The 16,745-nt window shown below is 34.1% G+C and overlaps 1 protein-coding gene across 6 annotated transcripts in view; it reads right to left on the bottom strand.

Moving 5' to 3' along the window:
* Positions 1-16,745, bottom strand: part of LOC100372234 (phosphatidylinositol 4-phosphate 5-kinase type-1 alpha-like) — a 90,819-nt gene that overhangs the window by 9,584 nt on the left and 64,490 nt on the right. For 5 of the 6 annotated variants that reach the window (XM_085495232.1, XM_006821094.3, XM_085495237.1 and 2 more), the window contains exons 6-14: positions 16,519-16,671; positions 14,171-14,473; positions 13,148-13,225; positions 11,804-12,111; positions 11,150-11,233; positions 10,543-10,676; positions 5,524-5,574; positions 1,436-1,558; positions 509-806 (exon numbers count right to left, since the gene is read on the bottom strand). In XM_085495232.1, coding sequence (XP_085351358.1) covers positions 509-806; positions 1,436-1,558; positions 5,524-5,574; positions 10,543-10,676; positions 11,150-11,233; positions 11,804-12,111; positions 13,148-13,225; positions 14,171-14,473; positions 16,519-16,671 — 1,532 coding nt within the window. The remainder of the gene's footprint in view (positions 1-508; positions 807-1,435; positions 1,559-5,523; positions 5,575-10,542; positions 10,677-11,149; positions 11,234-11,803; positions 12,112-13,147; positions 13,226-14,170; positions 14,474-16,518; positions 16,672-16,745) is intronic. The other variant, XM_085495234.1, reaches the window with a different exon arrangement.

Below are 16,745 nucleotides of genomic sequence, written 5' to 3' on the forward strand. Positions count from 1 at the left end.
CTAATCAAATCTGCGCATTAGCCCAGAGCATCTATGCACCAAGTTTCATCAAAAAACGATGTATGGTTCTTGAGATAGCAGTGGAACAGTCAGACACACATACACACATACACACACACACACACTAACTGCAAAGACTCCCATTTTGTGCTTCGCACATGGGAGTCAAAAATAGTCCCATTTATAATCTGCATTTTCTTTCAGAAGATTGAGATAAAAATAGCCAAATTTTTGAGTAAAAATTGACTGAAATTTTGACTGTTGGCTCCAAAATTAGGATTCATTTTCTAGAAATATTGAAGAATATTACCGGTAGAATAAAGTGCACAAATCTTTGGGTGAGAAAGTCTGGTGGTTAAAAGGCAATCATACATCAGCTAACAAAATATAGCTTCAGTTAGTAATGACATCATTGTTAATCTGTTTTTGAAAATATTGATCACAACATATAAACACAACAGATTTGTAACTAGCTATATACATCATCAGATATTTTTACTTTCAATACCTTTCTGTATTTTCGTCGACTGGAAACATAATTTCGTCAGGTTGCGTTCCAATTGTAACTGATTTGATTGATTTTGTTTCATTTATTGGAGGGACTGTGTCTGAAAGCTCTCCTCCTGTTCTTGTTGTATTCTCGACTGGTTTCGATGTAACAACTTCTGTTACTGTTCTTGTTGTAATCTCGACTGGTTTCGGTGTAACAACTTCTGTCACTGTTCTTCTGCTTGGATCGGATGGTGACATGTGTACTTTTGTTTCAAAAGGAGGGGGTGGTGTACTTGGCAGAATATCTGGTTTAACTGAAAATAAAATAATGTCTCATTTACAACGATATGTCAATGAATAAACATAATTTTGGGAATTTGGAAATTTCCATTGATAAATGTTTTGACATTAAACTGATCAAACAAGCACCCTATAAAGGATACATGAGGTTCATTTTTGAAATAAACATGGTGTGTTGATTATGATGTTTTAATTTATGCTGAGTAAACAATGCGAGCCAGTAAGGGACGACGTCAAAAGATCGATGTCGGATAAAAAACTTATTTGCTTTAGTTTGGGGGTGGGGTGGGGGGTTGACCTCAAAAAGTTTCCATCCTACAAAAACGATTTTTTTTTTAATGAAGTCAGTATTTGAAGTTCTCTTTTTTTTCTATCCAATCATGGACAGAAATAACAGAAAATAAAAAAGCAAACATCCAAGACGAGAAAATGGTTTGGTCCGAGTGTAAATATGTGCGTCAAATGAGGTGCATTTGTAAAGTCTTTTTACACCCACCCGACAACCAACTGCTATGCAATACTACTGTCCGATTATCAATTTGAGGGGGATTTGTTTTTTTGTTTTTTATCCTACATTGAACTTTTGATCCTAAGGCAGGTCACACATGTAGCCTCCATGGTAAGATATGACACATGTACTTACTTGGTGTAGGGGGTTCTGTTGACATTGTTGTTCCTAGTTCGAATGATGTTGGCTGTGTGCGTCTTGCAGTGCCATGAGGTCCAGAAAAAGACTTCCCTTTCTTGGAGGGCGAGTGTTTAATTACTACAAGTGACAAGATAAACAACTGTTATATAAATCATTCCTAAATAATTTGTCACCTACACCACCCTAAGAATACTAATGGATTGTTTTGTTTGCGTTGATGTTCCTCACTACATACTACATGCACTACTAATGTATATGAATGACTGTGTTGAGATGTCAAATACCAAGCACAATGTTGTTTGTGACACCAACCATCAAAATCTAGAACTGCTACATATCACCATCCCCCACAATCTGAGGGATGAACAACTACACTAATATTGATTTTGAAATATTATGGTAATGGTTGATCATTCAGTTCTATCAGAATCTGGTAATTTTCATATAATTTGAATGTAATGCAAGACAACAATAGCCAATTACAATATCACCAAGTACTTTTGCATATAATTTGAATGTAATACAAGAGAGCAATAGCCAATTACAATATCACCAAGTACTTTGTATATAATTTGAATGTAATGCAAGAGAGCAATAGCCAATTACAATATCACCAAGTACTTTGTATATAATTTGAATGTAATGCAAGAGAGCAATAGCCAATTACAATATCACCAAGTACTTTGTATATAATTTGAATGTTGTAATGAAAGAGAGCAATAGCCAATTACAATATCACCAAGTACATGGCATATAATTTGAATGTAATACAAGAGAGCAATAGCCAATTACAATATCACCAAGTACTTTGCATATAATTTGAATGTTGTAATGCAAGAGAGCAATAGCCAATTACAATATCACCAAGTACTTTGCATATAATTTGAATGAAATACAAGAGAGCAATAGCCAATTACAATATCACCAAGTACTTTGCATATAATTTGAATGTTGTAATGCAAGAGAGCAATAACCAATTACAATATCACCAAGTACTTTGCATATAATTTGAATTAAATACAAGAGGGCAATAGCCAATTACAATATCACCAAGTACTTTTGCATATAATTTGAATGTAATACAAGAGAGCAATAACCAATTACAATATCGCCAAGTACTTTGCATATAATTTGAATGTAATGCAAGAGAGCAATAACCAATTACAATATCGCCAAATACTTTGCATATAATTTGAATGTAATGCAAGAGAGCAATAACCAATTACAATATCACCAAGTACTTTTGCATATAATTTGAATGTAATACAAGAGAGCAATAACCAATTACAATATCACCAAGTACTTTGCATATAATTTGAATGTAATGCAAGAGAGCAATAACCAATTACAATATCACCAAGTACTTTTGCATATAATTTGAATGTAATACAAGAGAGCAATAACCAATTACAATATCGCCAAATACTTTGCATATAATTTGAATGTAATGCAAGAGAGCAATAACCAATTACAATATCACCAAGTACTTTTGCATATAATTTGAATGTAATACAAGAGAGCAATAACCAATTACAATATCACCAAGTACTTTGCATATAATTTGAATGTAATGCAAGACGACAGTAGCCAATTACAATATCACCAAGTACTTTGCATATAATTTGAATGAAATACAAGAGGGCAAGAGCTAGTTACAATATCACCAAGTACTTTGCATATAATTTGAATGTTGTAATGCAAGAGGGCAATAGCCAATTACAATATCACCAAGTACTTTGTATATAATTTGAATGTAATGCAAGAGAGCAATAGCCAATTACAATATCACCAAGTACTTTGCATATAATTTGAATGTTGTAATGCAAGAGGGCAATAAGTAATTACAGTATCACCAAGTACTTTGCATATAATTTGAATGTAATGCAAGACGACAATAGCCAATTACAATATCACCAAGTACTTTGTATATAATTTGAATGTAATGCAAGAGAGCAATAGCCAATTACAATATCACCAAGTACTTTGCATATAATTTGAATGTAATGCAAGACGACAATAGCCAATTACAATATCACCAAGTACTTTGCATATAATTTGAATGTAATGCAAGACGACAATAGCCAATTACAGTATCACCAAGTACTTTGCATATAATTTGAATGAAATACAAGAGGGCAATAGCCAATTACAATATCACCAAGTACTTTTGCATATAATTTGAATGAAATACAAGAGGGCAATAGCCAATTACAATATCACCAAGTACTTTGTATATAATTTGAATGTAATGCAAGAGAGCAATAGCCAATTACAATATCACCAAGTACTTTGTATATAATTTGAATGTAATGCAAGAGAGCAATAGCCAATTACAATATCACCAAGTACTTTGTATATAATTTGAATGTTGTAATGAAAGAGAGCAATAGCCAATTACAATATCACCAAGTACATGGCATATAATTTGAATGTAATACAAGAGAGCAATAGCCAATTACAATATCACCAAGTACTTTGCATATAATTTGAATGAAATACAAGAGGGCAATAGGCTGAATAGCCAATTACAATATCGCCAAGAACTTTGCATATAATTTGAATGTTGTAATGCAAGAGGGCAATAGCCAATGACAATATCACCAAGTACTTTGCATCTAATTTAAATGTTGTAATGAAAGAGGGCAATAACTAATTACAATATCACCAACTACTTTGAATATAATTTGGGTATTGTGATTTTATAAGATGTAAGTCAAGTTTGAAATCATACAAGATATGAAAATTGCAAAAAATTTTTGTAAAATATAGCTAGATGGATGGCATCACAATGTGCTTGGAACAATTTAGCTGTAAATGTGATGTTCATGTAATAAGATCAGCTCTGCACTGAAAATAATAAACCTATAAAATAAAACCCAATGTTGCAGGCATCCCTTCATATACATGATGAACAAACCCTCAGAGTAATACACTTACAGGTGATAACAATGATTGTAGGTCAACCACATTAAATCACTGTAACATGCTACATTGTTACAATTCATTCAATCTTGTTGATTTTTATTCAATATTACATTATATAAGTTTGAATAAAACCAAATTCAGAAAACTAAATTGTTTCCATCAAGTTAAGTATAAAATGTTACAATGAATTAATCAGAAAACATTCCTACCCCTCTATGACCATAATCAAAAGGTTGATAACTAGGGTCAGAAAATCTGTTGTTATGTCATAAAAATCTTGCTAAATCCATATATCTGGTTCTGACATAAGACGTACATACATATATACATTTGCTCTACTAGCAGTGTATTATCAGCTTACATTGGTGATAATTTGTCACATTTATACATTTGCTCTACTAGCAGTGTATTATCAGCTTACATTGGTGATAATTTGTCACATTTTTAATCACTTAATTTTCTGATAAGAATCGATGCTTTGTTAACACTTTAGTCAAGACTCAGTTTTGTGTTGTTGTGTTTTTAATGAAGCAAAAATACATTGTTTTACCAGTTGGGTTTTTAATGTTACCAAAATACATATGAAAATAGAGCTAATACACATAAACATTTAGAAGTAGCACTCCATGTAAATAAATGGATAATTAATATTTTCTATATTAGAGACACATTCCCACCTTCATTATAGCATCAATGCATTTATTTGTTAATAATTTCTCTATTAGAATTAAAACTTTGATGAAAGCTCATTACCATAATGCCAGATATGATCTTTCTTACGTTTAAACACATAAATATTACAAATATATTTAGTAAAACTTTCATGGGTTGCCAAATAATTGTAATCTTTACTAGTGAGCCCCTAGTTATCAACCCTTGCAATAAAATACTTGAAACCTTAATATCCTTATTACACTTATATCGTCAATAGAGTTAGAAAAAAATATAAATGCTTTTTACACATTAAACCACACATTCCACTACTGCATATGAACCTGGCAGGATGCCATGCAAATGCATAAATGAGTGAAAATATGACATTTAAATAAAATATTAAATAAAATATGTAAACTAGTATAACATGTTTATATGAAAATTAGGATAATTTATGCAAATTAGCATGAAATATAGATGGTTAATTAATTGATGGACATTACTTGAGAGTCTAGTCGTTGCGTCCTTATGCAATGCATATTTTTGAAGATCAACTAAACAATAAGAAAACAAATAAATCAATGATAAGAGAGAGCAGATGAAGAAATTAAAAACTCAACCAAATTATTCCTGTTATCAGTCAGTGAAGATAATCAGATTTACAAACAATATAATTTATTCAGTTTTGTTTTTCAGAATTCTAAAAGCGACTGACCACATGAATGAAGAGAAGTCCGAGATCAGAACAAATATATGGTGTGAGAAAAGACATAGAACACATAAATAAAATGCGAGTGCAAAGCAGGGAGAGACAGACAACAAGAGAGAGAGAGGAGGAGGGAGTACCTTGTCCCCGACAGCAGCGGAGAGGATAACAGACAAGTTCTATGAAAGATAAGAATATGTATTGATACATACTAATGGTTATACATGCACGCCAGGACACATTCTCCCTACAAGATCCAAAGTTTGAAAGATATCCTTTGCGGCTATAATCTATGCAGAACATCTACAATACATTGAGTATAGATGTGCAGTGAACGCAACCACAGCTTAGAAACTATCCCTTTTTAAGATAAGCAGAATGTTTACAATATGCCTAGCATGGAAGCATGATGAATTACTCTCTTTTCTGAGATATGTAGAACATCTACAATACATCTAATATGGATCCACAGTGCTATGATAGCTTAGAAACAAAGCTTTTGCTGAGGTATGCATAACATCTACAATACGCATGAATGCTCAGTGAATGCAACCATAGCCTAGAATCTATGCCTTTTCCAAGGTATGCAGGTCTAAACAGGCTTAGAATAGATGCTCAGTGAATGCAACCATAGCCTAGAATCTATGCCTTTTCCAAGGTATGCAGGTCTCAACACGCTTAGAATGGATGCTCAGTGAATGCAACCATAGCCTAGAATCTATGCCTTTTCCAAGGTATGCAGGTCTAAACAGGCTTAGAATAGATGCTCAGTGAATGCAACCATAGCCTAGAATCTAAGCCCTTTCCAAGGTATGCAGGTCTCAACACGCTTAGAATGGATGCTCAGTGAATGCAACCATAGCCTAGAATCTATGCCTTTTCCAAGGTATGCAGGTCTAAACAGGCTTAGAATGGATGCTCAGTGAATGCAACCATAGCCTAGAATCTAAGCCCTTTCCAAGGTATGCAGGTCTCAACACGCTTAGAATGGATGCTCAGTGAATGCAACCATAGCCTAGAATCTATGCCCTTTCCAAGGTATGCAGGTCTAAACACGCTTAGACAGTTAATGCAATCATGGCCAGATATTGACAATGAATTTTAAAGAAAATACTGTCATCATATCATTGGCCCACTCAATCCTCTGTCATCATGGGGAATTTTTAACACGTCACTGAATAGAAAGTATGTTACTTCACAAAGTTTTGATTTGGCAGGCTCATATATAGTGTATGAACCCATTTACCGGTACATGGCTAGTAAGATAAACCATGCATCAAGGGTAAGCAAGGTACGCATTTATTGTAGCAGCCTGCATACCTCAGAATCTTTATAGATTTACGGCTAGCAAAGTTTTTACTTTCAAACAAATGGATCATAATTGCAAGGAAAATGCAGACTTGTTATTATTAAAAGGTTGGTAAGTAGAAATATGGCAGCAGTTATTACCATAATATTGAATCATGTTATTTTAGACACATATTACATAGGAGTACTGGCAATGCACATCAAATGCAGCAAATACAGTATACATGAAATGGCTCATGGGTGGCTTCTGGTTTACCCATATATAGCTAGTTGATATCATTGGAAGACATTTGCCACATTAATGCAACATGTAATCCAATAGAGAGAACAGTCACATTTCCTAGAAATGGATAGCCACATCATGGACAATATACAATATGTAATTATGAGTGGACATAAAAAGTAACTTTGAACAAAAATGTACAGAGGACAGATAAACAGTCTTAAAAGTTTAAGATCTATAATATGGAGATGAAAGGTGAATGAAGACTTCATATTACAATAACATTATGGTAAATAAAGAATGCAACATTTAAATAAATTACAAGACACCAATCACCTCCCTACTAAAACTGCTACCACATGAAACTGGCAACTGGCAGGTTTGGAATCTCATAAAACCTTGCAGACTTAGACTAAAATAAAACAAGATTACCAAACTGCAATATCAACTTGGACAACTTGTTATTAAACTTTACAGTACCTACACTTGTACAACACTAAATTCAGTGGTAACATATTTTCATTGGAAGATGATAGTTGCCATAGAGACACACATGCCATTACGTCACATAACAAGACAGAGAATGACGATATGATGTCTCAGCCCAAAGAATGCACAAGTTTAACTGTGATTATTTGGATCCCTGTTAACAAGACAAACAATAAATCAATGATTCCCTCCACCCTACTCGTACATATTAAGATTTTTACTTGCAATGTGGCAGCCTATATACCTTTTCAAAGGCAGCATAGTATCCTATCATCTTGGCTCCTACTTCCAGCTGATTATGTACCCTCACAGCGCATTAAATTATCATAGGGACACATCATTTAAGTTGCATTCAAATAGAAATGTCTTTGCTTATTATGTTCATCAGACCTTTAAAACAGTGATATAGTCGTAACCCCTGATGGCTGGCGATGGACAGTCGCAGCTTGATAAGAGTGTTTTCAAGTTTCTGTTCAGTACGGCTGATGGGCATGCAGTTGATCAATCTTCATATTGCCAAAATCACTCGCTTTCACTTTTTTAATGTGCATCACATATTGTTCAGAATGAGAGTTGATTTAATGATTGATTGACAGAGTACTGCAAGATTTTATCTCACGTTTCAGTTGTAAAGTTGTAGCACAGTAGAAACCTCTGCATTCAGGGCACTCATATCAAAGATGAATTACAATACTTAACAACACTTAAAACAACATCAGTAGCCTTGTCCTTAATATCAATCCCCTTCTACTTCTAAATGTAAACAACAGACAAACAAACAAGTAAAACACAGTATTACATATATAGAATTATATCATCAATGGAGAGATCATTGGCTACTTTGCAAAGCTATCACTCATTGGTTGATCCCCAAAGAGTAGCATGTTGAAAACCAATGAGAGGAGGTGTTGCATCATCAAATTGAACATTTCAAAACCTCTCATTTATTGGTTGATCCCCAAGGAGAAGCATGTTGAAAACCAATGGGAGAAGGTGTTGCATCATCAAATTGAACATTTCAAAATCTCTCATTCATTGGTTGATCCCAGAGGAGTAGCATGTTGAAAACCAATGAGAGAAGGTGTTGCATCATCAAATTGAACATATCAAAATCTCTCATTCATTGGTTGATCCCCGAGGAGTAGCATGTTGAAAACCAATGAGAGAAGGTGTTGCATCATCAAATTGAACATTTCAAAATCTCTCATTCATTGGTTGATCCCCAAGGAGAAGCATGTTGAAAACCAATGGGAGAAGGTGTTGCATCATCAAATTGAACATTTCAAAACCTCTCATTTATTGGTTGATCCCCAAGGAGAAGCATGTTGAAAACCAATGGGAGAAGGTGTTGCATCATCAAATTGAACAATTCAAAATCTCTTATTCATTGGTTGATCCCCAAGGAGTAGCATGTTGAAAACCAATGAGAGAAGGTGTTGCATCATCAAATTGAACAATTCAAAATCTCTCATTCATTGGTTGATCCCCAAGGAGAAGGATGTTGAAAACCAATGAGAGAAGGTGTTGCATCATCAAATTGAACAATTCAAAATCTCTCATTCATTGGTTGATCCCCAAGGAGAAGGATGTTGAAAACCAATGAGAGAAGGTGTTGCATCATCAAATTGAACATTTCAAAATCTCTCATTCATTGGTTGATCCCCAAGGAGTAGCATGTTGAAAACCAATGAGAGAAGGTGTTGCATCATCAAATTGAACAATTCAAAACTTCTCATTCATTGATTTAGCCAATCACTAGGAAGTCAGTCAACTATATTTCTTTTCCTTTTGCAAAGTACAATAAATATTTCCTACTAGATACTGGATACCATGGAGCAAATATGGTACTACTCAGTAACATTCACTCAGACTAAAATTGGTCTTGGTTAAACAATGACTATTAAACATAGATATTCCTGCAGGATATTCAGCAGGAGCACGTCAAGTGATGAGATTAAAGTTATTAGGCCCCAAATATTAATGACAAGATAACAGATGTATGTTTATCCAGTATCAGTAAGAAGGACTTCATGCAAAATACTGTATTTGCTTTATTAGAAGCGCATCTCCAACAAAAGTGCTACAGTGCAAAAGCACACAGGCTACTAATAGAGCAAATAAGTTAAATTAACATTTGTACAAAGACAAGACAAATAAGAGGTAGTCTTAAATTGTCAATTTTTTTGTTCCAAGTTGACAATTTGAGATCCCTCAACAATTCAATAAAGACAGAAATTTATGTAGATATCAGACACTGTACATGGACACTGAAAGAGAATTAATAGTCAATAGGGGGATGTAGAAACAGAATTTAAATACCGGGTAATAAGGAAAACTCAGTGGGCAATCAGAAACAGAAAACTGCATATGATAGGAGGAGGCAGAAACAAAACAGTGTACAGACACTTTTTCAACTGATATTGGAACCCAGAAACAGGCACAAATTGTGGGCATTTAGCAACAGAGAATATCGGGAGAAGAGGAGACTGGTGAATTAAATAAATATTGAAACCGAACACTAAATAAATAAAAAAACACAATTCAACAAACAACTGAGGTTAAAATTAGAAGACCATAATTTAACAGTTCGGATAATAGAAGCAGTGTAGGGGAAAATATATCGAAACACAGTCACAATTCAGTGTTCATCAATTTCTCATACATGGACATCAATAAAGCAGAGGTTGATAATGCAGTGTAAACCTGGTCATTATCCAACTAGCTTCACAAAGAACCACTCATTATTTTACACTTAATATAAACACAATAAACACAACATATCAGTCTTAATTTTACCTGGAATTTTTCTAAAAACTGCTTTGGCAAGGAAATCTTGAAACCTTTGTGCATAGAAACTAGGTCTACATACAGAGACTGTGTCACCGTCATGTACCATGGCTTTAAAGGTATGTTCTAACTTCTTTTTTAATCTAAAAAGAGAAAATATACATGTACAGAGAACTGCTAAAAACCAGGTGTTTATAGACAAGCTAGGAAATACAACAATTTTACTAAAACAACTTATTTGTTGTGCTTGATCATAGTTGAAGGCAAGTTGTGGTGATACGATATTAGGTACAAGCAGAGGTACATTACTTGGGGTTTGCAATGCGCATAGTTGAAGGCAAGTTGTGGTGATACGATATTAGGTACAAGCAGAGGTACATTACTTGGGGTTTGCAATGCGCATAGTTGAAGGCAAGTTGTGGTGATACGATATTAGGTACAAGCAGAGGTACATTACTTGGGGTTTGCAATGCGCATAGTACTGTTTAGGAACATCATGTCAAGATCCCATTCAAGTCTCATCTCGTAGATAGCGAGACTGATGCTACGACCAATGCAAAGTCCTGATAGTTGAGTCTTTTTAAAATAAATTAACACAAACATTATTTATACTTACTTGAAACACTGTAAAATATCTATAATACCTATAAAAAGTAAAAGTCTTTCCCCCTTGGCATTTTTTGCTGGAATACCACCAGTACTAAAAATAGACAAAATAAGAAATGAAATGTAAAGTCAGATATCTAGATGAGAGAATATTGTTTGTAAAAGTGTACAGTGATAGGAAAAAATGGAACACAGTTTGAGGAGTAAAAATAAGTCTTGTTGCTTTTTTGCTCTTGAGGAGATTGCGATGACCAGTCTAAGGTCTTTGCTAATATGGCTGAGCTTTCTCCACCAATCAGATCACAGTATGCTCAAGCTATGAGAAATTTAGGATGTGAACAGTTACATTTAGAAGGGAGGTTTAAACTGCTTGGAACTTTAGTTTGTTTGGTTTGCAGCAAAAGTTGTGTTGGTTACTAGTATATGACAATTTTGCTATCGGATTTCACACTGGTACTAAAAACACCAGTATTAACGATACCAAAATTAATATGTAACCTACGAAAGTAACCCGGGACAAACATGACTGTAGCTGCAGCTCACAACTTGTGACTTTAAAACCCTGTAAAGGTACTTGTCATTCTATAACCTGTACTTATTAATATACTGCTAACCACTTCCATGAGAGACTAACACCTTAAAGCATTAAATTACAAAAACTTACGGTTCTTCATCATCCTCCTCTTCATCTTGTTCTTGTGTGCGTACAGGATGATCTGTCTGTATAATCTCCCTGGGAGTTGAGAATGCAGCAACACGCTGCCTGTTGTTATAGGAACGTGACCGTGAAAGCACTTGACGACTGGCTTGGTTCTGTGACGTACTTGGTTCCTCCTCTGCAGCTGATTGACTTTCACCTCGCGACGATTCACCTTTGCCGTCAGATTTTTCTAAATCATCTGCATTTTTTTGTCTTAGTTGTTTAAATATACCGGTGTGCATGCCCTCCTGTATGGAGCTCTTACTTGCATTCTGAATCAAAACATAATTATAGTAAAATTACCATGATAAAAATTACCAATATTTGCTCAAAAGCGCTTTCAAAGTGTTTCACCGTAGTCATATTTTAATGATTCAGTAAACAACTAAATCAATTTAGGTTAATACACACTTCTATTTAAGATGTACTTCTAATAGAGCAGACCCTTTGATACCTGTTAAGCCATGATCATAGAGAAAGTCAAAGTGCCATGATCATCGAGAAGGTCAAAGTGCCATGATCATGGAGAAGGTCAAAATGCCATGATCATGGAGAAGGTCAAAGTGCCATGATCATCGAGAAGGTCAAAGTGCCATGATCATGGAGATGGTCAAAATGCCATGATCATGGAGAAGGTCAAAGTGCCATGATCATGGAGAAGGTCAAAGTGCCATGATCATGGAGAAGGTCAAAGTGCCATGATCATGGAGAAGGTCAAAGTGCCATGATCATGGAGAAGGTCAAAGTGCCATGATCATGGAGAAGGTCAAAGTGCCATGATCATGGAGAAGGTCAAAGTGCCATGATCATGGAGAAGGTCAAAGTGCCATGATCATGGAGAAGGTCAAAGTGCCATGGTCATGGAGAAGGTCAAAGTGACATGATCATGGAGAAGGTCAAAGTGACATGATCATGGAGAAGGTCAAAGTGACATGATCATGGAGAAGGTCAAAGTGTCATGATCATCGAGAAGGTCAAAGTGTCATGATCATCGAGAAGGTCAAAGTGCCATGATCACCGAGAAGGTCAAAGTGCCATGATCATCGAGGAGGTCAAAGTGCCATGATCATCGAGGAGGTCAAAGTGTCATGATCATGAAGAAAATCCATGATCATGGAGAAGGTCAAAGTGCCATGATCATGGAGAAGGTCAAAGTGCCATGATCATGGAGAAGGTCAAAGTGCCATGATCATGGAGAAGGTCAAAGTGTCATGATCATCGAGAAGGTCAAAGTGCCATCAATGTACTCAAGTTCACCACACATTAAAAATATCAGCACTACAGACAGTTTGATCAGTTCATATTTACCTTTTCCCTTGCTGCTTGGTCTAAATTATGTATTCCTACGAGTAAACTATAGTCCATTATTTTAAAACTTTCTAAAACCTGTGAAACAGAAACAACATTTTATTACACCTATAACCTATTTTTGACATATTTAAAACACTTATTTTTTTGTTTGGTTAATGGTTAAATGTATTATTTTTACACAACTGTATGTACTTCACATCAAACACATTTTTACAAACAGTGAAATTTGAACACTATCTGAGCATACATGTTCATGATTCGTGAGTGATCACAAAGTTTAAAAAAGAGGCTTGAATCAATGACAAAATCATCAATATTACATTCCTATTAGGGAAAACATCAAAAGTTCAATGTAGGATAAAAAACTGAATCCCTTTATTTTTTTCCAAAATTCCCCCACCCCCACTGAAACTTAATTGATACATATTGATCATGGCATCAGACTACATTCACCATTAAATACAAATTGATAATCGGACAGTAGTATGGCATAGCAGTTGGTCCTAGGTCCATGCCCTGAAATTGACCTCATTTGACGCACATATTTACACTTGGATTAAACCATTTTCTCGTTGTGGATGTGTGTTTTTTTCATTTTCTGTTATTTTAGTCCATGATTGGATAGAAAAAAATACGAAATACAAATACTCCACGATTTTTTGGACTTCATTAAAAAATAAAATCGTTTTTGTAGGATGGAAAAGTTTTTGAGGTCCAAACCTCCCCAACCCCAAACTAAAGCAAATAAGTGTTTTTATCTGACATCGATCTTTTGATCTTAACAAAATTATAATCCTCTTTATATGGGGTCAGGTCAAGACAGTATTTTCAATTCTCATGGATAAAGATTGTATAGATTTGTTGTGTTGCATGTGGTAGATGCATATATAAATGTGTTAGACCATACTTGACAAACTCATGCAACTGAAACTTCTAGTAATTATGATCTGGGTTGATTCAAGTTTATGTAAAATAACAAATATTACAGTCTGACAAAATTCGACAGAGAAGACAACTTACCCGACAATCTCGTGGTATAGTCTTCAACATTAGGGCATTATACGTCTGTCCATCCAACAATAATCCTTCTGGATGTTCTTCAATAAAATCCAAGTCTTTTAACGTTGGACTGCGTTTTGAGCGCTCATATTTTGACGCTCTGCGTTTATACGTTGACCCCTTAAGGTCAAATTTTTGATGCATTTTGATGTGCGAGGGTAATAGATTGTTCATACAACATAATCTAATGTTTTTACCACCACATTGGTAAGTATATAGTCCGTAGAATTTGGGTAACAATGTCCTGGGATTCTGATTAAGATTCTGAAAAACAAACAGCAGTAATTTATAACAAATTAAATTTATTTTTCAATTACTAATATTGTTTTTATTCAAGTAAACTATTTTTATTTAAATCATATAAAAATGTACTAGTGAGAATTTAGGCTATGCAATGTTATGAAATACTTATACCTCACTTACACACTGACATCAAAATCAACAGAATTTCCTAAATTAGACCCAAATCTGTATTAAAGGTGACTGCTTTTATTTGGTTCACAATTATTTACTAAGACTGGATGAGGTTGATATTAAGGTTGTGGCTTGTAATACAGATTTTACTGTGATAGTATACAATGTACTTGCATTCGACTCAGGATAACATGGTGGCTCATATTACATTGAGAAATACCAACCTGTTCAATATCTTGATAAACTATGAAACCTTTTTCGTGATTTTTATTTACCTGTGGTTAATGATGTATTTTTAAATGATGAACATTTTTTTTAGAATCAGAATTCTACTTGGTTTGTATTTCATATCATTGGTGCCGAACTCAACATAATTTGTTGTAACTAAATCTAAACATAGTTGAACTCTGGTGACCTTGCCCTTTGTTATATAATATAATTCCCTTTAACATAGTTTGTTTCAATATAAATATACATTGTCATAATTAATTTTGAATACAAAAAAGTTTTGGGGTTGAACTAACAGTGGGGAATCAGTCTACCGAATGTCCTTTAAAGATGTAAATATCTTACAAAAACATTTGTGCCTTATTTGTTTAATTATTTTAAGGACATAATTTCCAGCTTTATTCAAAGTAATTCAGATATTTTAGTATAAAAACAAATGCCTCATTGCAAAAAAAAAAGTGCTGCATTTAGACGTGAATAGATTCATAAAACATGCAAGATAACAGAAAATCTTAGCTGGCTTTTGTCCAAGTATTTTGTACAGGTGTCTGTCAAAAATTAATGATTCACTGAGACAAATATGAACTGCCTCATTGTGTGACTACTGTATTATATGAAAAGTAAAAAAAAAAACACCCTTTATGAATAGCTATCATGTTGCAAGCTCTGCTTTGTATGCAAATCAACTTAAATAGTTAGTTGGTGTCCAGTGGAGGGAGAAGTCAACAGTACTGTTGCCTCCTGAGAACCTACATCTTCAAACACTGCAATCTTTGTTTGAAGTGAGTTTTTAAACTAGTATTATAAAAACTCTATCATTCTGTTCTAATAGCTGAAACATATTCCTGTGAGTTTTCATTTGTCGAATGAACTGTTTATCAAATACAGAATACATATATTTTAGAACAATTTTCTTTTTAAAATGTGGATGAAATGTTTTGCTTTTTATGTATTTTTTATGTATTGTTTTTGATTTGATAACTTTGAACTAAACAGATTTTCTATTAGCTTCAGATCTTGATCAAAGTTTGGCACCCAGTTCATAGGAGTGCTTATATTGATTTTCTGACATCTTGTTTTCTGTAAAGATTTATTGGTAGGTTTGCAAATGTGTATCAGACTGTGCAATCTGTCCATGAGTTGGTTTTGAAACCCAGTAAGGGATTCTGAGATACATTACCAAGGATATTATTACAAGATAAATCATTTGCTTCATTGAACACATACAACAATGCATATTTCCACTGAGATCAGTGACCTTTGATGTGTATCACCAGTGATCAGTCAAGTAGAAACAGTCAAAATATTTTATCAGTTTTTCTCAATTTTTGCATGATATTTTCATACAGGACATCTGTTGTTCAAACTCAGGGAAGACTTTATACTGATGAACAAGGTGACCAAGTTTGATGAAATTTGGAATAGAATTAGTAAAGTTATCATGCACACAATAACAATTATTAACGACGACGACAACGACAACGACGACGACAACGCCGGACAAAATTTTTCCCTTAATATACCTTTCCCTTCCATCTTTGATGGTACGGGCAAGGTAAAAATAAATCACCATCAGAGACTGGTGAAGGGTTGTAGAAACCCAACTTTAAACAAATGTATCATCATACCGGTAATATCAAACATTGAGATTACAAACTAACACTTACCATGTAATAACCTGGTAACAATTTCTGTAAAAAGTCAGCCTCTTTATGTTGCACAGTTTTAATAATAAATTCATCATCACTTGTTAAATAAAATACACTGCCACTAGCACCAGGGTTGGACAATTCCCTTAATAAATCATTACATAATGATAACTGTAAAGAGACAAAAACGTAACAAGTATGAAAGTGGTACTTTGAGACACTGGAAGGTTTATAAAGTTAATTTA

This window comes from Saccoglossus kowalevskii, chromosome 21 (genome assembly GCF_978046115.1).
Source record: "Saccoglossus kowalevskii chromosome 21, keSacKowa6.1, whole genome shotgun sequence".
Taxonomy (NCBI): Eukaryota; Metazoa; Hemichordata; class Enteropneusta; family Harrimaniidae; genus Saccoglossus; species Saccoglossus kowalevskii.